The sequence below is a fragment of the Mirounga leonina genome, unplaced genomic scaffold (assembly GCF_011800145.1).
Source record: "Mirounga leonina isolate KUSES-001 unplaced genomic scaffold, KU_Mleo_1.0 Mir_151, whole genome shotgun sequence".
Lineage (NCBI taxonomy): Eukaryota > Metazoa > Chordata > Mammalia > Carnivora > Phocidae > Mirounga > Mirounga leonina.
The window spans coordinates 8,992,739-9,017,986 of record NW_023270377.1 but is presented as its reverse complement, the minus strand read 5'-3'; the positions used below and the strand labels follow the sequence as shown (position 1 = coordinate 9,017,986).

At 38.6% G+C, this 25,248-nt stretch overlaps 1 protein-coding gene across 16 annotated transcripts in view; it reads right to left on the bottom strand.

Annotated features, from left to right (window-relative positions):
- Positions 1-25,248, bottom strand: part of TRIP12 (thyroid hormone receptor interactor 12) — a 140,624-nt gene that overhangs the window by 61,510 nt on the left and 53,866 nt on the right. For 13 of the 16 annotated variants that reach the window (XM_035006923.1, XM_035006926.1, XM_035006928.1 and 10 more), the window contains 3 exons: positions 24,336-25,138; positions 7,838-7,943; positions 5,111-5,247 (listed from right to left, as the gene is read on the bottom strand). In XM_035006923.1, coding sequence (XP_034862814.1) covers positions 5,111-5,247; positions 7,838-7,943; positions 24,336-25,138 — 1,046 coding nt within the window. The remainder of the gene's footprint in view (positions 1-5,110; positions 5,248-7,837; positions 7,944-24,335; positions 25,139-25,248) is intronic. The other 3 variants (XM_035006930.1, XM_035006937.1, XM_035006933.1) reach the window with 1 other exon arrangement.

The window sequence follows — 25,248 nt, the reverse complement described above, 5'->3', positions numbered from 1 at the left end:
GGTTCAACTATCTCAGTGTTCAACAAGCTTAAAAATAACAACCTTTACATTTCTTCCATACATGGCTTTGACAGATTCCTCATGCCTCTGAAACTGTTCCTAAATTAAATCTTGTCCTGAAGTCATCTACCAAAAGTCCATGAAGATCACACTGCCAAAACCGCCATGAGGTTTACTAGACGGGCAGTCAGCCACAAACAGGACAGAAAGCAAAGCTGACATCTGGGGGAAAAGCTCCATGCCAACGTGTGCCTTCTTCAGTCGGCCTTACTCCTGGGCTGCAGTCTTGACACAATCACTTAGACGTTTTCTCTAAGAGCACGCAGATAATACCCTTCTTATTTCCAGGGCAAAATACTGAAGATACACGTTACAACCAACAGCAAAGCACTGAAGTACAAAATAGCGGATAACTAGGATGTCAAAACAAGTGCAGAAAAAAAGAGTTCAGATTTAGAAGGATTCTACTGTCCAAAAAGCTAACCTGAGCAATAATTCAGTCTAAGCAAAGAGAGGCTGATTCTATTATGAATCTGACCAGACAAAACTATATTCCTTTAAAACCAGCAGTTTTACTGTTCCTCCTCTCAGTGTCTCTTGAGTCTTTAAGCATTTTTTCTATACAATTAACCTGTGTATGACCATATTATCCATAATACCCTAAACCCTTACACTCTCCAGATAACGACAAAAGATCAGCCCAGAACGTTTTTTATTGTTAAAAGCACATGGATAAAATGTGAATTTACAGAGCTTTCCTGAAGAGATGCTAATAAACAAGCCACCAACTGTATTATTTTCTTAATAGTTTTCTTCACACCTCATTAAGTATCTTCTATGATTTCACTGGGATTTTTAAAAATTCATACAAAAATGTATAGCTTAAGAACAGGAGTCAGCAAACTGTGGCCCACAGGCCAAATTCAATCCAGCACATCATTTTGTAAATAACATTTTATTAAAACACAGCCAAACTCATTGTTTTACACACTGTGGCTGCTTTCCTGCTACAACCCCAGAGCTGGGTAGTTAGTTCCAACAGAGCCTTCATGAAGCCTAAAACATCAACTATCTGGCCCTTCAGAGGCAAGGTTAGCCCCTGGCTTATACTTACAGGTTAGCCAGAAATGCTAGTATTAAAGTGTATCAGTTTAACAAAATCCACACTTCTGGGGAAGAAAAAAGAATAACTACACTCGAGGATGCTGCTTACACGTGGCATTTATGAAACGCTTACCATCTACAGACTGGGTCTGTTTCCTTACGAGGCACTGTAAGCTTTTTCACACTCGTGAGGTAACTGAGGCCTTGTGACTTTGAGTGTACTTGCCCAAGGTCAGACAGCTACCCACAGATCAGAGATCTGAGCTCAGGTGGTCTGAGGCTGTACTCAAATACTGTACTCTATTGGCCCCTTAAATATATTCTTCAGTTCTAATTTTTCATTCTAGTACAGCTGCTTCTTCACATTAAACAGAAATCTGGTTAACAAATACTGTTATTAAGGTTCCAATTATGGCTGAATTTGTTCCAAGTGACTCTTAAACTTGCTTTTAAGCTGTTCTAATTATGTGCAGAGCAAATACAAAGTCTTAAATGAAGTTGTTGGTTTTTTTTAAAGCACCCCCTGGCACCACATCTTTTTTAAGAAAAAAAAAAAACAAAAAAACAAAAAACCCAAAAATTCACTTGGGAAGGTAATGCTGGCTTTGTTAGTTTATGTATTAGAGGGTCACCATAAGGAAAGGCAAGAATATTCTGATTTTTCATGGAGGTGGAGGGCCTGTTTTGACAGAAATCAGTCACTGAACCCAAAGAAGAAAAGATTCTTTGCCAGCCCAATGATGGCAAATATTAATCATTTGTCTACTATAGTTCCATGTAGGTATTACAGAATGAGATAAACCAAACTAGCCTGGCTTGTGAGTGGCTGTCTGTAAAGTCACCCAGGTAAGGAAATGTCATCAGCGGACAGCAGTCAATGACAAAATTCTTTAGTCAAGGTGTCAAACCTCCTTGGGCTACATGCACAAGATCTGTCCCAACACAAATATAAACATAAGATTATCAAGCAGAGAAAATGTGATGCCAGATTTTATGAAGTGTCAATCTTTTTTTGTTGTTTTATCTCCCCCATCTACTCTTTAGCATATCTTCACAGCACCATGTAAGATAGTTTCATTCAATACACAGTTCAATTAAAACTATGGAAAAATATTTAAATCAGAACACAAGAAATTTATCACAGAACCCCAAGTCTTTATACCTTAACCGATAAAGGCCTCTTATGCAGAAAGACAATAAAATATTAGAATGCTGATAGAATTAAATTTTACTTGACAGGAACCTTAAGGGTTTACCAGATCCCTAACTATAAGACGCATCAGGAAGACATTTTTATGAGTGTAATGAAAACCTCTGAGCAAGGCCAAAAGAATAACTGTTAGTAATGTAATTATGCCTTAGATGGGCCCTGGTATCAGGTGATATGCAAGCATCTAATTTTTAGGGATTCCAAACTAAAGTAGTTAGGGAGATTAAAAAAACTTAACAAAACTGGGGTTGCTTTCTTTTTACAAACTGACCCTACTCATTTCTCGTGAAATTAAGATTCTCAATGCAAAATCAGGTGCCAGAACATGGGCTATTCTTCCTTGCCATTTGACTGTTTTGCAGGTGTAAGGAAGAATACTTACTTCTCACTTTAGTGTCTCTAGTATCTGAAAGACTTTATCAGCACTATGAAAAGTTACAAAGTTCTGATAAAGCCAAAACTACACCCCCCATCTCATGGGAAAATGTGGGCAACACTTAACTTTCAACGCCAAGAGCTAGCATCTCTTCTATGAAGAGCCAGAGAAGTTGGGCTCCATATATAAGTATATTTCAAGGTGACCGAGCAGGCACACCATTATCAACAAATTTTCCTGAGTGTCAACAATACTGGCAAAGTCAGGGTGATATGAGCAGATCTGCCGAAGACAGAGCAATGCTTTAATCACTACATGGATAAAAAGCAGTAAGGCAATAAGTTTATTTCAATGATTTCACTGGAATAGGTCAGGAAGATGGGATCTCCAAAAATAAATAATGCTGGGGGTGGGGGGAACCCAGAAAAACACTGAAGAGATTCAATCAATCTCTTTAAATTAATAAAAACATTATTTTAAAATAAATGTTTCCAATAGAGTCTTATACCAACTGTCTAAGAGCTGTCTGTGAACAGATGCTTGCCAAAGATGCTCTAAGTTATTAACACCATCGATTTATACTCCACACTGACTTAGAGGGTTGTATTTCTCTTTAAATTCCAGTTGTACATATGGAGAAACTAAAGCACATCACATTGAAGAACTTAACGTAAAGTTCGTAAGGAATCTGCTTGCTTCCCGCAGCACTACTTCAGTGAGCTGGCAGAGAATCAGTCCTGCAGCACCTAGAAGGCACCGAAGTGAAATGAAGTCGTGCTGTGGTCCCCGGGTTATCTTTCCCTTGAACGTGGAAAATACTGAGATCACACTGTGATTTCCGGCAGTCTTATGAACCTAATCCCCTGAAGCCTTTATCCTCTTAAGTAAATACACCAGGGATCAACACCTTACACACCACCCCCTCATTCTGGCCGCCAGTGGTAGCCATATGAAATTAACTCTTGTGACTGTCGGGGAAGCGGAAGGACACAGCCTTTAGAAATGTGCCCTTCTTTTTGAAAACCTGGATTTCAGAGTCCCACGACCCTGGGCAACCTTAACCATTATGTGCCTCAGTTTTCCCTCATTTCTAAAATGGGGAGAACAGCACTCACACCTCAGCACACTGTTCTGCACATTAAATGAGAATATATGTAAAGTGCTTAATACCGTGTCTGCAACGTGTGCACTCTCTACAAACGTCAGCTACGAGAATTACTGTAGTGAGTCGGCTTTCACACAGTCCACAGCTCCATTTCTGTCATCCACGTGGGAACTGCCCCACTTCCATATGCAGACTTGAAATAAACATTTAAAACACTGGGAAGCATCGCCTGTGTGTCATCAAGAGCTTCAATAATTTGTATGTGCAATGGACTGTACTTTCCCTCATATTTAACCCTTGGGAAAAACTCTTTTTAATAAAAAGGGGGGGGGTACATGAAAAAGGTCCCCTCCCACCAGAAGAGACAGTTCAAGTTCGCCATGCCACTTATTAAACAAAACCAGGCAGGACAGTGGTAAAAATGTTAAGCTGGACCGAAAGCTGAGAGCAGCATAAAACACGAACAGTGGAGGGCAAACTAGGACACAGGCTCCACCACAGGCATGAAAGAAAACCAGCACACATGTGAATGTTACGTGAAAGAGCGTTGTTATTAAAGAACACACCTAACACCTAAGCCCATGTGTATCATTCTGACAGAAGAGACTCATCATACCCATGTTCATAATGATGAACTGCAACATTTTCCTATCTGTTCTTAATGTTAGATAGAAATGCTCACGACAAGCTACATTTTAAAACCTGTTGGCCACAATTAGCCTCTGAAGTATTAGTCTTCTTTTCCTCTTGGTGATCAGTACATACTTAAAGCTGAAAAGGGGGGGGGGCAGCCTAATCTTTGTTGTGCTAAGATATCAAGAAGCATAAAAATAAGCCCATAAAAACATACACAGCATTCTTAAAGTTCCTTTCAAGAGGAATACGTATTACTCTTTAGGGGCTACAACATTCTCCATTAAAATTTACACATGTATGAAGAAGTAATTTAAGCCATATCCTTACTTTGTTATTATGAACTTAAATTTTCAATCACTGGGCAACTACTGTTATGTCCTCATTGCTACAGAAGAACCTTCACAGAAAGTGACTATTTCCTAAAAGCTCTTTGAATGTAATGAATACAAACTTGGATTTGGAAAAGAATTAAAAAACAAAAACAAATAAATCCAACTCATCAAAAACCCAAACCTATAAAGTGAAACAAAGGAGAACAAGTTTATCTGATGATAACATTGAGTGTATCTCTGTCCCCTCGCTTGCCTTATACCTGGTATGCCTACAAGGTAATTTATCTCTAAACAAATCAGTAAGGTTCATAAATGCATTTTAGAGCTAAGACGGGTCGCCAATCTACCTGCAGCTCCTTGGGGAGTTTCGTCTGTCCGAGCAGCGGAAGAATTCACTGTCTCCTGGCTGCTTTCAGGGTCCGCCATTTTCTCCTGTCGACGAGCTTCAGCTGCTCCTCTCTTGCCCAGGCCAGAGCCTCGCCGGCTACAACAGAAAGATGCCATCACAGGCAGCCCTACCAGTGACCAGGAGCAATGTCCACGCAGCACAAAGCTCTAATGCATGGAGCACAAAGCCAGTTTCTTCTTTTTTTCCATAGAAATTGTTGCAGAAAATCATTATGGGTAACAACCAAGACTTTGTATATTTAAAATTCTTCCAAGTTACACTGCAGTCACAATACATGCTTTTGTGGTGCTATGAGCTGTTGTCATCCTTACAGACAGAAATGATTTTTAAACACTTCAACTAAATGGAAAAGTGACCCCTGCTTAGAGAATTCAACTCACTTAAATTAGATCCCTACTTCCAGGGTAAACAGTCAATATATAGACTTTACACTAACAAAGGGCAGGGGGGAGAGAAGAAGAGGAGAAGATGTGGGAAATTCCTATCACCTAAGTTCCAGATAACTTAAACCACCAAAAAAAGAACTACCCTAATAATGAACAAGAGATCCATCCTTTAAAATAAAGAATTAAAGATTTAACATTTATAAATACATACAGATGATACTGAGGAAGACACTGGTTTAGGATTGAGGCACAGCGTAATATGGAAAGAATAATGATCAGTCATTTCTCACAAAGCAAATTACATTTTATTGATGATGATTTTTTCTATTTTAATAGAGAAATCAGTAAGCAAATCAGGTAAAAAAAAAAAAAGATTTCCCCAAATTATTATAACTTGGTATTGTTTAAATAGCAGCCCTCTAAATTAGGAAATGAAGAAACATACTACTAAGGATATGTTTTAGAACCAAGTCAAACTGCGGTGGAATTAGATGCTGGCCAGTAAACAACCAGGAAGCAGCAGGCATTAAGTGACATGTAAATGAAGGCTCTGAATTACCAGAAAGTACTAGAAGAGTTTGTTCTTCCAAGTAGTAAAAAATCCTCCATAAACAGGGATTTGCTTAGCCAATCTTTTCTTGCAGAGAAACAGCTCACTCCAGACCCAATTTACCAAGCTACAAAGTAGTGGGATTCAAATTAATTCATCTATTTAACATTCAATTTACACGAGCCATGTGACACACACTGTGCTCAACACTTGGCTTGATGTCCTCAAGGAGTATTAGGCTAAACAGAGATGAAGACACGGCTACAGCAGGCTGTAAAAGCAGTAAATCTAAAGAGGAACTGCCACTAATTCAGAAAAAGTTTGAGATGAAGAGCTTTCCAGGCAGGTGGCTAGATAGCTTGTGTAGAGAATAACCATGTAAATTCTAAGTAATTTCACATGCGCTACGGAAGTGGTCATGAGTAGAAGGCAGGCAGGCAACAGAGCTGGGACACTAGACTACCTGACATCACACCAACTTAAAATTAATTTTCAACCACAGTGAATTTGGTTTATATCTCAGATTATAAACTCTGGGTAAAGAGATTCAAAATCTAGCCCAAAATTTTTAGACAAAAGCTTTGAAGAACTAAGAAAATTCTCAGGGTTCTCGTAAAACTATTGCCAAGAAACCAAAAAAGCAAACAGGTACACTAACTCCAGATATTTTAATAGCATTTTAAACAATACAGACAGAACCAGAAAATAGGTGGAAAAGTAGATTTAAGTGGCTCGAGTCCTTTTCTTATGACTTGCAACTAGTCATATTCTTTATGTCACTATTGTACCCACCACCAAGAGTAGTCATTGTCACTTATCTTAGAGGACAAACAACAGAAGGGCTAAAACCTTTCAGCTCACCTGAGTGAGAGTAGGGAAAAGGCAAACTGAAATCATTTGCCCCCATCACTGTTTTTGGCACATTTAGAAGAACAAACTACATATAAAAGAGTAAAAGTCCTACACAGCTGTGAATAATTAGCTGCACAAGGGCATTTGAGCAACTGACCACACATGAAAAGGTGAGGAAATTGTTAAGGAAAAAAAAAAAAAGTTTAACTTTAACCTAAGTTCTCAAATCAGTTAATATAAGAATGTGAAATAACACACTGTATCATATCAAAGGTAGCTGATTTTCTGAAAAGGAGATCCAAAACAGGAACTGGAGACATGAAAGCAGACACAAGACACCCACATTCCTCTGTGAGGGGTAGGTGTTGTAATATAAAATGAAAATGAAGTACATCTCTCTCCCCCTTATCCATTAAACTCAAGTGGTGCCAACACATTGAGAAACTAATTAGGCAATATTACAGCCACTAAAATAGGCATCCCTTTTGATCCATTAATCACACTACTAGGAAATTTAGCTACTTTTTAAAAAAATAACCCAAATCTGCATAAAGATGCTCATTAGAGATTTACTGGCCAACTAGAACTCTGAAAACAACAAATGTCCAACTGCTGGCAGTAAGTCTGTGAAAATAATGTAGCAACAGAGGAAAAGATAGAGGGTGAGAGTGCTGTCAAAAATAGCATGATTAATACTTAGCAAAAACATGTAAATCAACACTGGGGAAGAATTCCTTTATATTGGGTAAGTTTCTTTACTACTCAGTATTCAAGTGAAAACTTCAATCATTTTTGAAAACCGGGAGAGAGAAGGATCCTAACAGAGGTGGAGAAGACAACGAACCGGATCATAAACTGGACAACGCCCATGTGTTACCTGGCGCTAGCACAGGAGCCCGTGGTCTTTTGGCGAGTGCTCCGCCTCAAACTGGGGAGCTCAGCAGGTGGGGATTCACTGCGCTTCTTGGTAGATTTTCTTAAACCTATACATGTGAAATGCAAAAGGGAATTTTTTTAAAAAAGAAGTTATCAGAAATTAAAAACTACACAGTTCTTCAGGTCAAAAGCCCAATGCATCTTCCATGGGCTCTCCAGCACTCTGCGAGGCTCCCGTCACAGTTTGCCTTTACTTACCCAGTCCACCCTGGCAAGGTTAATATGGTACCTGGCATTCCCCGTCAGGACAAGTCCCACTTGGCCCCAACCTTGACTCGAGCTATCCCACACCATGAATGACGGTCTTTCTCCTCTCATACCATCCCCGTTAACCATTCCTATCATCTCTACTCCTCCACTGACTAAGGCCAAGAGAGATTTTTTTTTTTTTTTGCATTTACTATATATTTCAGGATTTTACTAAATTTAAAAATTTTTCTATTTTTCATTTTCATTCATTAGCACATTACACTGTCTTTAAGCTGTCCCTTTCATCTAGTTTATATAAAGTTCATCAATTAAGACTATGAGAGAACAAAATGCTTTCTTTTCTTTACACAACCCCATCAGCAAGGAAAATATACTTGAGGTGAAGGTTATTAGAATGTCCAATGTACAGATAACTGGATAATTAAGGAGGAAAGTCAAACGAGCACACTTTACATGTTATTCTGGAAGCTAACTGAAAACCTTCATAGGCTTAACAGATTCTAAAAAGGTACAGCAATTAAATGAAATCTATTACTATTTCATAAACAATGGGGAGGCCATCGAGCACTGGTTCTCCCTCCCTCTCCCCCAGACAACGTTACTGTCCTGGGCATCATACTGGGTGGTGCTCTATCTAACAAAGACCTCCAACCGTGAAAGGTCTCCAAGTGAAAAAGCTTATTTCCAGAACTACAACGTCACCTTAAAGAGCGTTTCCTTTTTCAGAGACTAATTAGACAGTAATAACAATTCTCCAGGTCACTTATTTCCCCCCCCCGCCAGAACCTTTTTTTTGAGACAGAGAAAGCACAAATGGGAGGGCAGGGTGCAGCAGCAGGAGGGGGAGAAACAGACAACCGATGAGCAGGGAGCCCAACTCGTGGCTGGATCCCAGCACCCTGAAATCATGACCTGAGCCAAAGGCAGACGCTTAACCAACGAAGCCACCCAGGCGCCGGATCCCCAGGAACTTTTAATTTTTGACCATTTTGCTGCTGCAAAGTGGAGTAACAGAAACTCCTTCCTCTTGATTTTCTTAAAAACACCAGTAAAGGATATGGGTAATAGGTGATAAAAAAGATTCTAGACATCTTTCCGACCCTTCGACGCTTACAGTTCATTCAACCTGGGATAGTCCCTATACTAAATACACACACACAGTGAAAATTGCTAAGTGAAAAGCACACTATTAAGGAATCTTTAAATACCAAACAGAAGCTATAAAGACAAAAATCTACATTCAGACAGGTATTACCATTTAGAAATCTGAACCACACCTTTTGGCCCATTTTTTTTTTCCAAAGTAAATTTTGTGAAAGGTTATCTAGACTCCTCAAACTGGCATAAAAGGACTAAAAATGAAACTTTTAAGTAGGGAAAGAAGATTGGCCTAAGGGTTTCTTAAATTTCAATTTTGTTTTTGGATTGGTTTACTACATAGCATATTACCAGAATTACTTAATGCGATCACAAATCAATGTCTGATACCCCACACTATTTTATCTTTGTTTGGACACGCATCCTGTCACCTGAAAGATGAACATGGCATGTGGACAGATTATGGGACTAACTTAATATATTCAACTAATTAGCATCACTATTCTTTAATATTTAAAAAATTCAGAAATTGTTTTTTTTTAAGATTTTACTTATTTGACAGGGAGAGACACAGCAAGAGAGGGAACACAAGCAAGGGGAGTGGGAGAAGCAGGCTTCCTGCCAAGCAGGGAGCCTGATGCGGGGCTCGATCCCAGGACCCTGGGATCATGACCTGAGCCGAAGGCAGACGCTTAAGGACTGAGCCACCCAGGTGCCCCCAGAAATTATTTTTAAATATCGTTCCAGGGCGCCTGGGTGGCTCAGTTGGTAAAGCGACTGCCTTCGGCTCAGGTCATGGTCCTGGAGTCCCGGGATCGAGTCCCGCATCGGGCTCCCTGCTCGGCGGGGAGTCTGCTTCTCCCTCTGACCCTCCTCCCTCTCATGCTCTCCGTCTCTCATTCTCTCTGTCTCAAATAAATAAATAAAAAATCTTAAAAAATAAAATAAAATAACGTTCCAGAAAACATCAAATTATACTTATCTTTCTATTTGAATTGCGCAACTAAGTTAGAATAGACTTAAAAACGCACAAATCATAGAAAAAAAACCATGAGTATATGTTATAGTAAAACACTCCACAATGTTTTCACCTCTAACGTACTTTAAAAACCCCTGTATTGTTGTCACTAATATTAGTTTATGTGACGCTTAACTAAATATCATCACACATACCATGACACAGTAATGGACGCTAGCAATGACACTGTTCAGTGCTGCTATACTGCTTATGAGATGACAGTATATGTTCTGACCAAAACTTTTATACTTTCACTACTCATGTCCTATTTTACAGTTAGATGTTTAACTTTCTTTTAAACAATTTCATTCAAATGCCATTTCCTTATGATAAAATATACTCACTTTAAATATGGAGCTGAACAAATGTATTGACCCATATAACCAACACCACAATCGGATCAGGACAGAACACTGCCATTACTCTTAGAAGTCTCTTTGGGCCCCTTACAGTTAATCCACACTTCAGGCCTCTGGCAACCACTGATCTGTCCTTACTGCCTATTCTAGAATTTCATAAAAATGGAGTCATACAGTGTTTTTGGAGATTTCATGTTGCTGAGATTTACAGTCCATTCCTTTCTACTGTGGAGAGGCATTCCTTGAATGGATATGCCACAATCTCTTTATCCATTGTTGGTGTGAAATTTAAGAGAAATGTACTAAATTACAGAAAAGTAGAGGGCACCTGGGTGGCACAGTCACATGTGCGCCCAACTCTTGGTTTCAGCTCAGGTGGTGATCTCAGGGTCCTGAGACTGAGCCCCGCACTGGGCTCTGCACTCAATGCGGAGTCTGCTTGAGACTCTCTCCCCCTCTCTCCCTCTGCCCCTCCCCCACTGCACTCTCTCTCTGGAATAAATAAATAAATCTTTAAAAAGGAAAGAAAGAAAAGAAAGGAAGGATGGTTGGAAGGACGGACAGAGGAGAACCAAAACAAGAGAGTAGATAGAAAAATATTTTGAACTGCTGTTATAATCATGCTGCAACGTAAAATGACTGTCAGACTATTTGACATGACTCCAATTAGCCTGATAAAGTAGGAGAGATAAGCCCAAACATTCTGTTTTCTGAAAGGCAATCCCATGATAAAGGAGCTGCTTACATATAAAGCTCTATAGTGGAAAAGAAGTTTCCCCATTTGTAACATTACCTGAGGCCAGGATGGGAGACAAAAAGAGCTTTCACATGGGTATCTGCTCCAAAAATTGGAACAGGGAAACACCTCACAGGTGGTAAAGACTGATAATTACTAACTTAACAGTATTTTTAAGCAAATCAAGTCAAACATTGGAAGAACTCTATAAATTCTTTCAATCTAAAACATTCTTTAGAAGATTACAAATGTTGGGCGCCTGGGTGGCTCAGCTGGTTAAGCAACTGCCTTCGGCTCAGGTCACGATCCTGGAGTCCCGGGATCGAGTCCCGCATCGGGCTCCCTGCTCAGCGGGGAGTCTGCTTCTCCCTCTGACCCTCCCCACTCTCATGTGCTCTCTCTCATTCTCTCTCTCTCAAATAAATAAATAAAGTCTTAAAAAAAAAAAAAAGAAGAAGATTACAAATGTCGAACTTTCTGGGAAAAAGGAAAGCGGAAGTCATTTACAGAGTAAGCTCTGCCCAGAGAATGGGGATAGTTTAACCTTCTTCTGGCCAGTCAGCTGACAATGCCAGAACATACCGTGCCGACAGTTTTAGATTGGCTATAGTTTTCAAAAGCACTTTGAGATACAAAGTTATGATAATTCTTACTCTTCAGACATAAAACTATTAACTGACTTGCTTAAAGGCATAACCCAGACAGACTACACAATTCTTATGTTTATTTTGAAGCAGAACAGAGGCTACTACATCTTCAATACACTTAGGGCCAAAGTTAAAAGTTGTGCCTTACAGGTTCACTTAGGACATGTTAAAACACTTCATATAAAAACACTGTAGTTTTGTAGAATCAAAATGTGTTTCCTTCCATTCTACTGGTCAAGTAAGGGTTATTTCAATAAAAGAGGAAACAATGTAAGTGTAAACCAACAACCCAGTGAGAATGAATTAAAATTCATGTGCACGGGAACACAGGCACACGCGTGCACACACACAAACATACACAGAGGCTGTAATGCAGCAACACTAAGTTTATCACTTATTTTTATGAGGCCACTCAGAGAAGCATCCAGAATACCTACTGGCCAAATTAATATATTAATGTCTACGAAGCCTTCGTGTAATGAATTTAGGTATAAATGTAGACATACTTTCATCAAAGCTTTTGACATTATTTTGGTATAAGAATATACACTGTTGTTCCTACAAATATATTCTGTTACTCTTTATTCCTGTGGTAAAAGTGAAACTGGAAGTTAGTATTATTCTCTTAAAAGTCCTAATTGCTTTGTTTCTCTACAGCATATGTATGTCTTACCTTTTTTGGGGGGGAGGGGGGAGACAAGTATTCCTAACCCCCAGCTAATTTGCATGCAGTTCAGGGCTTCATCTTTTGTTAAAACATTAGTTTTTTTTGCAAAGTCAGGACATACAAAATGCGAAATAACTAAATCCCTCATGTATCCAGTTGTAAACTTGGATTTCTCAAATATAATATCTTAAAAGAATGAACAGATTGAGGGCCTTAGAAATTTTATTTTCTGGACCCTCAACTAAAATAAACATAGGTATGATCTTGGTGCTTTCTACTCATAGTGATTTTTCTTCTCTACTTCAAACTTTCAAAAGTACTACTCCTTGCATTACAATATGCTGAAATGATTTCAACTGTGTCATTTTGGCAGGAGGAATGAGCACTCGTCACAGGATCTGCCTACTTCAGGACAAGAATAACCAGAGGTAAAACAAAATTCATCCTAGAAAGGTATGGTTTTCACTAGTAATTCCATTAAGTTTCTTTAAAAGTAAGCGTAATTAGATAATACATATTCACGGTCATGCTTTTATTCCATTTTTAATTCTTTCATGAATTAAATGAGGATGCTAATCTTTGACCATACACATATGGTCCCACAATAAAAATATAGTCCCCATGATAAAATAATCTAACAATGCAATAATTAAACGTTCCAGTTTCCTAAAGATTCCTTCTGTTGTATAGTGAAAATAAACCTAAATGTCAATGTATTGCTAAGGTTGTTTGAAAATCAAGTGAGATGGGGGAGAGATTGACCTAACACCTTTATTCAGTGAATAATGACTGAATTCAACTGCATTAACGTTTTTATTCTCCAACTTACATATTCATTTCAAAGTGACCTTTAAAAAATGATCAAGTAGGGGACCTGGGTGGCTCAGGTCATGATCCCAGGGTCCTGGGATCAAGCCCCATGTCAGGGAGCCTGCTTCTCCCTCTCTCCTCCCCTTTCATACTCTCTTGCTATCTCTGTCTCTCTCAAATAAATAAAATCTTTTAAAATAAACAAATAAATAAAATCAAGTAGACATCTCTTGTATAAGACCCAGAAACCCTTGTTCTGAACACCGTTGTTTTTTTTTAATTCTTTTGAGAACTTTATCCTACCCCTTCTCCATGTGATACTGATGGAAGTACCATTCACAGTACATTCCCACTATATGAATAGGACTCAAATTGGCCAGACTATTTCCATCATAGTCAAATACAACCCTGCATCCAAAATAGTGATTCGTTCAAGGATAGGCATATGATCCAAGGAAATCAGGGACTTTCTTATAATTTAATACATAAATGATTGGACAGCATCTCTGGGGAGGAGAGGGGAAGGTGTGAGAGTCATAACATAGGTTTGGGCCTGACAGGGTCATCTTTTTGGGCTCCTGGACCCAGTCAAGCCTGAAGCTAGCCAATCTATTGGCTTTACAGTCATATGAACTGACCAGTGTTTATGTGTGTATATGCCACACATCATATAATATATACCATGTTTTTATATACATACCTCATATAATATACAATTATATTAAAATTTTGGGGCTAAGGGGCGCCTGGGTGGCTCAGTTGGTTAAGCGACTGCCTTCGGCTCAGGTCATGATCCTGGAGTCCCAGGATCGAGTCCCGGATCGGGCTCCCTGCTCAGCAGCGAGTCTGCTTCTCCCTCTGACCCTCCTCCCTCTCATGCTCTATCTCATTCTCTCTCTCAAATAAATAAATAAAATCTTAAAAAAAAAAAAAATTGGGGGCTAAGGTAGATGTTGACAAACTGCAGCTTGTGGGCCAAATTCCAACTGGCAACCTGTTTTTGTAACTCCCACTAGCTAAGAATGATTTTTACATTTTAGGGAGTTGTTAAAAAGAAGAATATGTAATAAAATCTGTAGGTGGTAGTAAAACCTAAAATATTTACTATATGGACCTTAAAAAAATAATAATAATTACTGACTTGGACTTTGAAAAGAAAAAGGAAGAACAGTATATGGACTCACCTAAGTTTCAAGAATCAGATAAAAATTTAAAAAACAAAAACTTGTCCAAAACAAAATACAAACAAAAGAAAATCCCTTGTATTTTAAGAAAAAGAAGACCTGAGCTAAACAATATCTCATTTTCAAGTAATTTTTCTAGAATTAGTTAACTTGATTTTTTTACTTAAAATTTTTGCAATACTCCCACAGATAACAAATACATCTCCTTTTTTAAATGGTACAGTAGACAAACCAATGAATAAGATACACCAGTTATTTTAAACAAGGGTATTCAAAACTGCTACAATTCATTTACATTTCAAGGTATCAAAGGATGATTAGGATTGGTTTTTTGGGAGAGGTGCGGGGAGGATTGGGTTTTGAAATGCAAATCCCCAATTTGTTTATATATTTTAGAAAGCTATCAAATGGAGCACCTGGGTGGCTCAGTTGGTTAAGCACCTGCCTTTAGCTCTCAGGTCATGATCCCAGAGTCCAGGGGTTGGACTCTCTGCTCAGCAGGAGTTGGCTTGTCCCTCGCCCTCTGCCTCTGACCACCACCACCACCACCCCACCCCGCTTGTGCTCTGTCTCACTCACTCTCTCAATAAATAAAATCTTTAAAATAAATAAGATAAAAAGCTATCAATTATCCATTTATTTACATGTTGTATGTTTCAAAAGGTATTCAGAATGACTTGTTTTTTCTTCATAAAAGGAAAAAAAATGCACCAAATAACATGAGTACTATCGCACATGAAGAGTTCAATTTAGAATCATGCAATGGGGCCATTTAGCTACTGGAAAAAGTAGGCCCAATAAAGAGAACTAACAGTGGGAATATTTTCAGTAACTTGATCTTGATTCCTTCAGCCAAAACAGAATCACGAGAACCTGGTATAACCTGGTGTTGCTTTCAGTATATGCATCCTTACTAATGGTTACTTTGCCAAAATAAATTCACAAAATGTAAAGTAACCTAGCATATAAGGGATCATAGATGTTTATTTTAAAATCATTCAGTAACAATAAAAGATGAGTTTTGCAGATGGCAGTAAGGTAAATACCAAATGGAATTTTCTAAGCCAAGTTTTTATTTTCTAGCCAATGCAGAGCAATTTCATGCATTGATTTGGCAATACAAATTAAACACATTAGAAATGTACAAAAGATATTCATCTAACCATTATTTTAATAATGAGATACTGGAAAAGAGCTAAATGTCCAATAATAGGGAATGGTTAAGTAAACACCAGTAATAAAAACTGCAGGAATACTGTCTTAGCTAGTAAGTATATGAACAGATTGGCATTTTACACTACTAGTGGGAATGTAAATTCATTTATTTCTACAGGCAATTTCAAAATATACATTAATATTTAAAAAGAACATAATCAGAAACCTAACAAGGAGATAATGCTGTAAATTACAAAGCTCTAGTCAATTTAAAAATTTTAGGAAAATGTAAATGCCCATTAATTGAGAATGAGCTAAATTAGGATACGTCCATTTACAGCCATTCAAATGATGTAACTTATAGTTCTTTTGAAAGGAAAAAGGTCTAGTGTTTAGGCAAATAAAGCACTTCAGTTTCTTCATACCTAAAACACAGATACTACCTCATTCTGTTGTCATGAGGATAAAATTTAATGTGTTACATGTCTAGCATGGAGTGTGGCTTATAATGGGCACTCTACTGCCATGCAGAGCAAGCGCCAAGTTTTGATGAAATATGTGCATATACATGACAAAGTGTGTGCATTCTGTTAAAGACAGATACCTGGACACACATACATTCACTTCTGTCCTCTCCAGAAACTCCACTAAACTAGCATTAAAAGAATCTGAGGCATAAATCCACAAGGATGAGATGAATGGAAGAGATTACTATCACAATTTTACAAGATGAAAAGCAGAAATCCCAGCACTAGAAATTCCAGAAAACTTAAAGCAGAAAACTGAGATAAATTACCAATGAGAATGACACTCAGAATCCCACAAAGTTCAGGAATTGATGGTACCAGGTACCTCTGGGATGACTCTGGAATTAAAACTGAGGATTGGTTGATAGGTTGTTTATGAAGCAGTCAGATCCCCAGCTCCCCTCCCCCACTTGCACAGCTGGATAACTGTCTCTGCTGACCCAGCAAAACACAAGACCTCTATTCTTTAGAAAGTATAAAATAAAGAAATTCTCAATTAAAGTACACAGCTGTATCTAGGTGCACCGCACCAAAATGAGAGGGGGTGGGGGGATCAAGTGTAAACAGATTAGATGACAGATGGCCTCTTTCCTAGGCCTCTTTTCCTGCTCAACCCCCAGCCCTCGGTCAGTTCAGCTTTTACCTCTAGGCAGGAGTGTGAAGGAATCCTCTCTGTGGAATTTCACCAAAGAAAAAGATCTAAAAATAATGATAGGTTTCGTAATGACTAGCCCAAACAGATCACTAGAGAATGGATTTCAGTGAAATCTTTTCTATGTGCTCAGAGTTTACAAATTAAGTGTTGGTGGACCAAAAACCTGAGTATGAGGAAACAACCAGGAATTACCAAAACCTGTGGAAAATTCCCAATAGGAAAAATCAAAACCAAACCAACCTCCCTCCCCCCCCAAAAACTTCATGAGAGCTGTGTAAGGAAAACTCACCATCAATGTCCTCAAAAAAAGAAATGCATCCATAATAAAAAGGAAATGAGAACAAAATAACCTCTTGAAAATAAAAACAAGAGAACAAACAGGAAGAAAACAAAAATCAATAGAAAGGCTGGAAGAAGTTGAAGAAATCTATCAGAAAGTAGAAGAAAAAAGCAAAGCCAGAATGAAAACATCAGAAATTTCCAAGAGGACAATCATCCAAAATAATAGGAGATCTAGAAAGAGAAAAGAAACAAGGATACAGTGAACAACCATCCTGTTTGTTTGGCTATAACCCTGGTTTTAAGGCTGAGTCCTGAGAGATCCAAGGGAAACCAGGACTGCTGGTCACCCTAACAAAAAATGAGACCAAACCCACAGCTGTGGCAATACCATGACATGTCTAAATAATGGAGGTAAAGATCTGCAAGCTTGTAGAATGGGTTACATATACAACAGATCAGGAATCAGAATGTTTCCAGTAAAGAAAGCTTAAAAATAATGTGATTCTTCAAAATTTTTAAGAATCATTTCTAACCCAGCACTCTATATCCAATCAAACTAGTACCAAGGTTGTGTATTTTCAGCCAATATTTGAAGACAATAAAGACAATTTTTAAAAATCCTTTTAAAAATCTCATAGCTTTTTTTCTTAGAAATCAAGTGGAAGAAGATACATTCCATCGTAAAAAAATAGTGAACCGGGAAAGACGATGTGGGATCTGGAAACAGAAAGCTAAACGAAAGACTGAAGAAAATGCCCAGGCTAAATAAATAAAAGCTGTGAAGCAGGCATAAAAGAGCAGCCATCCAGAGGCCTTATTTCTTCAGGACAATTTAACAAAACCAAGCAGACAGCTTGATAAAAGATTTAAACAATTAGTAAATTGTTTGGAATAATGGGTTCACAGAAAAGGAAAACAACATCAACAAAATAATTATTTAAATCAAGAAAAACAAAAATGTGTAAGAAAGGAACCCTTCTGACGGACTCGTAAACGGCATTTATGCACTTACGTATCCATATAAACATCGGGCAGGCACTGATCACACCTGGGCAAAGGGGAAGTGTACACAGTACAAGGTTGATGGGTATAGAGGTGCGGTAACTCTCATAAAGGGCAGGCAATAGTGCTCAAACTGAAAAAAAACCCAACCAATAAACATACGAGCACATATTCTATATAGATGGAAATAAATACCAAAATAATCAGCACTGGGGAAGGGCAATGTGGCAGGAAGACTGCTCTTTTTTAAAACTTTTATGTAACTTTAGTAAAATGTAATTTGGCTAAATTAATTCTTATTCTGACCCGGTATACAAAAATACATACCATGATTATTTAAAATTTGCAATGTAAAATAAAAGCCTTCCTTGGGGTGCCTGCGTAGCTCTGCTGGTTGAGCACTGGACTTGATTTCAGCTCAGGTCATTGAGATCAAGCCCCACATCTGGCTCTGTGCTCAGTGAGGTCTGCTTCTCCCTCTCTCTCCCTCTCTCTCTCTCTCTCTCTCTCTCTCTCTCGTCCCCCCTTCCCTCTGCCCCTCCCCCATTCATGTTCGTGCACGTACTCTCTCTAAAATAAATAAATCTTTAAAAAATAATAAAAATTTTAAAAGTAAAACAAAGCCTTCTTAACAAAGAGGCTGATTCTTGTTTCCATTCAGTGTTCTTTTTTAATTTGGCAACTCATTTTTCTAATTTTAATGTATTTTTAAAAGCCTCAAAATTATTAGAAATCAGTAATTTTTCAAAGCACTTACATATTAAAATTATTAGAGCTTTAAGTTGCTAAATTATTTTACTAGCTGTCTTGTAATACAGAAAACTCTCAACACTCAATCCTTTTCCCTTTAAGCTCCTCAGCCAACACCTCATGAGGTGAAAAGATAATTTAATTATTTAGACTCGGTATGGATGACCCTTTAAGACTCAAGGTGAAACCAAGATTTTAACTCTTAAATTCTCTCCTGTTCAACACATTCTTATTTCTTCCCTCCATGCTAGGGATGTGAAGAACCAGGTCTCAGTCTCAGACTGATGATAGAGTCCTAATTTCAGCAGAATTACCTTCCCAGAATTCTGCATCTGCCTGGTTCTTGTCTAGTTCTAATAATGGCCACAGGCTGCATGCAAGTCACCAGAAGAGCATGAAATTCAAGATGGAAATAAGCTGGTAACTATTGCTGACTAGGTTATTAATAATGTGCACATGATGTCCACTTAAATAATGAGAGGAAACCAGATCTACAAATAGACACATTAGACTAGAAATAGAGTATCTTTAAATTTTGCTATAAATAAGTTCCATAACAGCCCAGATTTTGATCACAAACTTTGTTGTATTTCTACGCCATCCATCACCTTCTACTAGTCAGACACTATATACTCGGAAAGTTGTATTACTTCAAGATTAGCTTTCTTTTAAAAGAAGTCAGATTAGCAAAATAGATCTTGAAGCCTTACTAATTTTTAAAAGTTTTAAATATATTAAAATATAAAAATATTTTCAAAAATCACTTGTATCGTTACAGTTCCGAACTGGTTTTACATTTATGCTATACAAATTTCTGAGAATGTCTGTTTACTTATGCTAAACAACACAAAGCAAGAATAATTCCTTAATGCATATTAAAAATTGTCACATAACATTGTCCCTTCTGGGGTATTCTCAAGACTTCTATCAACTGATACAGTGTGACCTTTGTCACAGAGCTATTTTGATCAGCTGCAGCTGGCAAGCCACAAGGCTTTAGGAAGCCCATCACAAAAGTAGCTGTTTCCCTAGTTCTCCCGCCAGCCCTAATTCCTGACCAGGAACTCGTTCATCGGTCTGTTAACAGTTGCTGAAACAACACACTGGGAAAGGTTTTCTTGCTCAAGTATCCCGACTAAATGTATTATATCATTTCCCAAAGGTTCCTCGGACCACTGCCATCTTCCCTAGGTCAAGCAAATCTATAAAATACGCAGAAGTTGCGTAAGATTTCTCACAGCCTTCAATGTGTTAATGTAACCCCAAATCTCCTCCAGTAGTATTCAACCATGGGAAATGAGTTTTCATAAAGTATCATGTAAGTACCATTACTCCTACAATTTGTTAACAATTTTTTTCCCATGAAGCTTTACTGACCAACCGTATCAGTGATTCTTTACCTGAGAAAACCTATCATATTCTAATTAATAGGTTCACAAAAGTTGAAGAAACAAATAATCTACCCAATTTGGAATGCTTTCTATCTCACGAAGTGGCCAAATCCATTTTTTGGATAACATACAGATTCTGGTTCCACGAGATACGGTAATCAGAAACTTGCCTCTCAAACTCTACCCACTGAATTAACGCCCCATGTCTTGATGTTTGGGCGGGGGGGGGGGGGGGAATCTCCTCATGCGTAAAGAGCCCTTCAAATATATGGCAATATCTCTCAAGTCACCATTATATGTTAGTACAGTACTTTAATTATACAAAGTTATTTTCACATGCATTCATTTATTTAAGCTTCACAAGAATGAGTATCATTATCATTTTGCAAGTAAGATCAGGAATTAGGCTGCATGATTTGCCCAACCTCACAAAACTAAGAGATAACTTCAAATCAAGATCTTCCAAATCTGAAAACGGTTATACCTTAAACTTGATCAGTGGCTGGGATTTATCAATCCTTCACTCTCAAAAGGTTGCTGAATATGGTTTCTGTCTTAACATACTCAATTTCTGTTCTAAATTCTACAATGCATCTCATGTACTAATTACTATGCTTAGTGTTGTCATATAATCATTTATTCCTCAAATAAGCTATTATGCCCATTTAGAAGGAAAAGGCTACAAACTTTCCCATAGTTGCCAGTTGACAGAATGGCAGAACTAGGATTCAAACCCAGGATTTTCACCTCTTTAATAAGAGTTTTCTATCCCCAACATGCCATTACTTGAAACTCAAGAGATTCCCATAAAATACCTAGTTTTGCCCCATATTCTTAAGTAAAATTACCAAGTACTGTCAGTTCTATTGCGGTATTGCTTCCTATGTAAACTCTTTTCCCCAAGTGACATATGTAATCATGCCTAAAATCCACCCTGTCCTGTCTGACCTCAAGAAGCCTTCCTAGATTTAGCTCACCCAATCTACTCAATCCTATGCATCCTCGTCTCACGACTGATTTCTGGAACCAGATGGTCTGGGTTTGACTCTGGCTCTATAGTGCTCACTTCGGCAAAACATATACTAAAATTGGAAGGACTCTTGGCTCTATGGCTTCTTGGTTCTGTGACCTTAGGGAGGCAAACTGACCACTGACCCTGAGTTTCCTTACTTCTAAGATGGAAATAACAGTATCTGCCACACAGGGCTGATGAGGAGTAAATGACATGGTCCGTGTAAAGGATTTACAAGTTATCAGGCACTTGTAAGAATGTTACATAGAAATATTCCCTAATATTTTGTTTGAAATGTTTTTCACTTATTTGAAAATAGGCGAATAGGTAGTGAATGGAATGGTATAAATCCTTGGGTTCACACAATATTCATCCCTAAAAATGAATCAATAACGGGGCGCCTGGGTGGCTCAGTCGGTTAAGCGTCTGCCTTCGGCTCAGGTCATGATCCCAGGGTCCTGGGATCGAGCCCCGCATCGGGCTCCCTGCTCCGCGGGAAGCCTGCTTCTCCCTCTCCCACTCCCCCTGCTTGTGTTCCCTCTCTCACTGTGTCTCTCTCTGTCAAATAAATAAAATCTTAAAAAAGAATTAAAAAAAAAAAATGAATCAATAACAGTAAAGAAGGATTGAATTGATTTCATCTCCTCCAGGGTCTTACCATCTCCTAATGACCCACATATAGCGTGACAGCACAACACAGAAAACTAACAGGAGTGAAATGTGGTGAAAAGAAGGAAGCTGTGGGGCTTCAAGTTACACAAAGCCTCCATCTTCCAATTCTGGTTCTGCCATTTGTGAGACAGGTCACCAGGCAGCTGATTCCACCTCCTTGAAATAAATTTTCTTAATAACTATCATTAAACACCATTTTATAAAAAAGTTAAATGGACTGCATATGTAAAATACCTGGCATTTATTAGATGCAAAATAAATGCTGGTTCCCTTCTCCTATTTCAACAGCTTGGGCTATAACTAGAGCTGAGAACTAGGGTCGTGATAGTGAAAATGGAAAAGCGGTATTCGTGAACATACGACACACGCAGATTTTGTGAACGTGAGGAGGACAATACAAGCTGAGTTTTACTCCATTTGTCACCATGTGCAGAGTGAGCTTCACAGACCGTCTGGTTTTATTATGGCCCAGGGGTCACATCAGAACTCATGGCACTTTCTCATGTAGAGAAACCAAAGAAACTGCACTGGGGGTCAGGTTTTCTCCTCAAAAATTATACGAACAGACTCCAAAGAAAAGAAAACTAGTTGTCTAAGAAGAGTCGAGGACTCAAGAACAATCTGCTCTGGCCCTGCCCTGGAACCTCTGAGAAATCAGAGCTGCAGGAGATGAGCTCTGCAAGTAAAGCATACTGGAAGGCAGAAAACGGAGGAGTGAATCCCACCAAACCAGCTACAAAACTCACCCTGGCCCAACGGCTGTGGAGGTCGCACAGCTACTACACTGGAGACAAATGTGCATGCGTGCTTCTACTTCACTTCAAAACAAAAAGGAAGAGGTATAAAAGCAGATAACCCTATGGTATAGGTTAAACACAAGATTTTACGTAGTGTCTACTAGTATTCTTTTCTAAGTTTAGCAAATATTGAATCAAGTGGAAGCACCGATAATAGGGTTAAAGGAAACAGAACTAACAACTGTCTCTGATCCAACAGTAGGTTAGGCTGATCCACTATTAGCTAAACTTTGACAAGAATACTATAACACTATGCAAAATTTTCAATAACCAAGAAAAGGTTCTAGCCCTATCAAAATATAAATCTAAAAATGTTCTATGGGGGGGGGATGGTGAAAAGCGAGCTTCCTGGATAAATATTACAAAAATTAAATGCTGAAACTGGACGTAAATGCTGTATTATTCTATTTGTGTTTTTTAGATTTCTCAAAACAGAAAAAAGAATAGCCTTCAGCATTACAGCAATCACGTAACAGAAGAAGGCCACCACCAGCTCTAATCAGTTCTAATGACATGAAGAGTCGGTTTCCCTGAAGAAGTCTTTTGAACAAAAGAGAAAAAGACAAGTGCCTCAAGATCCCTATCTCTCACCTAGTTTGTTTCTTTGCTTGAAAAGTATTATTCTGAAATGTTGGTTCCACTCCACTGTTCAAGAGGGCAACATTCTTTCCCATTTACGTGGGACTAGAGCCCAGTGTATGGAACGTAAAAGGTATTCATCTTCAGACTAAGCTCTTTAAAGGCCATTAAGTAGGACATGTGAATAAGATTTCATTTATACTAGGCTACATTTATTCTGAAAATTTAGCTCAGTATCTCATGAATACTGAATATATAATGGTATAAATGGTATATATGGTATAAATCCTTGGGTTCACACAACATTCATCCCTAAAAATGAATCAATACCAGTAAAGAAGGATCGAATTGATTTCATCTCCTCCAGGGTCTTAACATCTCCTAATGACCCAAATATGGTGTGACAGTACAATACAGAAAACTAACAGGGGTTAGTTTTCTATATCATGAATGTATCATACCAACCCCCCCCCCCAAAAAAAACACCCCACCATTTGACTTTTGAACATAGTCAAAAGCAACTCATAACTGAAATAATTTTGCTGTCTGGTTATAAAAGATCCAACTTGACGTCCCACCCTGATAATAGGAAATAACTTAGTAGCAGGGGCTACAAGGATAAAGATACAGGCACTACAGTGTGACCATTTAGAGATAAGAAGGCAGCATTCCTGACAGGTCTCCTTAAAACTAAACGCAGTATCAAGTATTATGTATTGTTACGAACGGATACAGTAAAAACCTAAGACTGCCTCAAGCTGCAAAAACAAAACAAAACAAACAAATCTGACTACCTTGAAAGCATAATCACTTCTGACAAACCAAGAAAAATGTCCACGGGAAAAAAAGGAAGAAGAAGAAGAAAAGAAGGTATTTCCATACACTTACTTGCTAATTTGGCCTGTAATCCAGAAGGTCCAGGTTTTGAGGTCTCTGACTTAGAAGACCCTGGAAGAGACAGTTTGGTTTTAGGAAGGCTAACTTTAGGGCTGAAACGAGCAGCCCAATCGAATTTTGAAGAGCCACCAGTTTTACTCTGTTCCTTCTCCCTGCTACTTCTTCTGGGACTGGGACTGGATGCTGAACGGGAACGCCTGGCCTTGTTCTGGTCTTTTCCTTGTTTCACCCTGGCCCCTGGTGGTACAGTGGAGGAGGCCGAGGCAACGGCAGAAGAGGAGGAGGAAGTAGAGGCCGCGGAGGAAGAATCAGTGATGGCGCTGCACCCAGCCTTGGCCGAGGCGGCGGATTTTGAAGCCAGCTTGGTGGGTTTTGCAGATCTCTCTTCGGCACCAGTTGACTCAGACACAGAACCACTTCTTATACAAGAACTCTCTGTCCTCTTTCTTTTCTGACTCCGTGAACTGCCAGCGGCCCCACTCTTTCTGGTATGAGCCTTACTTGTTGAGGGCGATGGTGCAGATTTCAGTTGTTGCTCCTGGTCTAAATGTCTCTTCTTTGACTTACTATGTGGCTTATTTGTTTCAGAGGGAGATTCAGTATGCTGAAGTGCTTTTGGTTTTTTGGCAGAGCTAGGAGAATTGGTCCTGTTGTAGTCTGGACTAGCACTGCGTTTCACTCCTCGAGAATTGTCTTTCTTAGGCACCTGCCCCGTTTTTTGCCTTTCTGAAGTATTGGCTCTGTCTGGATCCTCTGGTTGTGGAACTATGACAGCAGATGATGAACTGCAGCTTCTGAGAGGTCAGATAAGAAGAGAGTTAATATCAGTCTGCCATCATTGTACCTGTCGTACAATACTTATTAACTTCTCAAATCTGGGCAAATAATACTTAAAAAAAAAAAA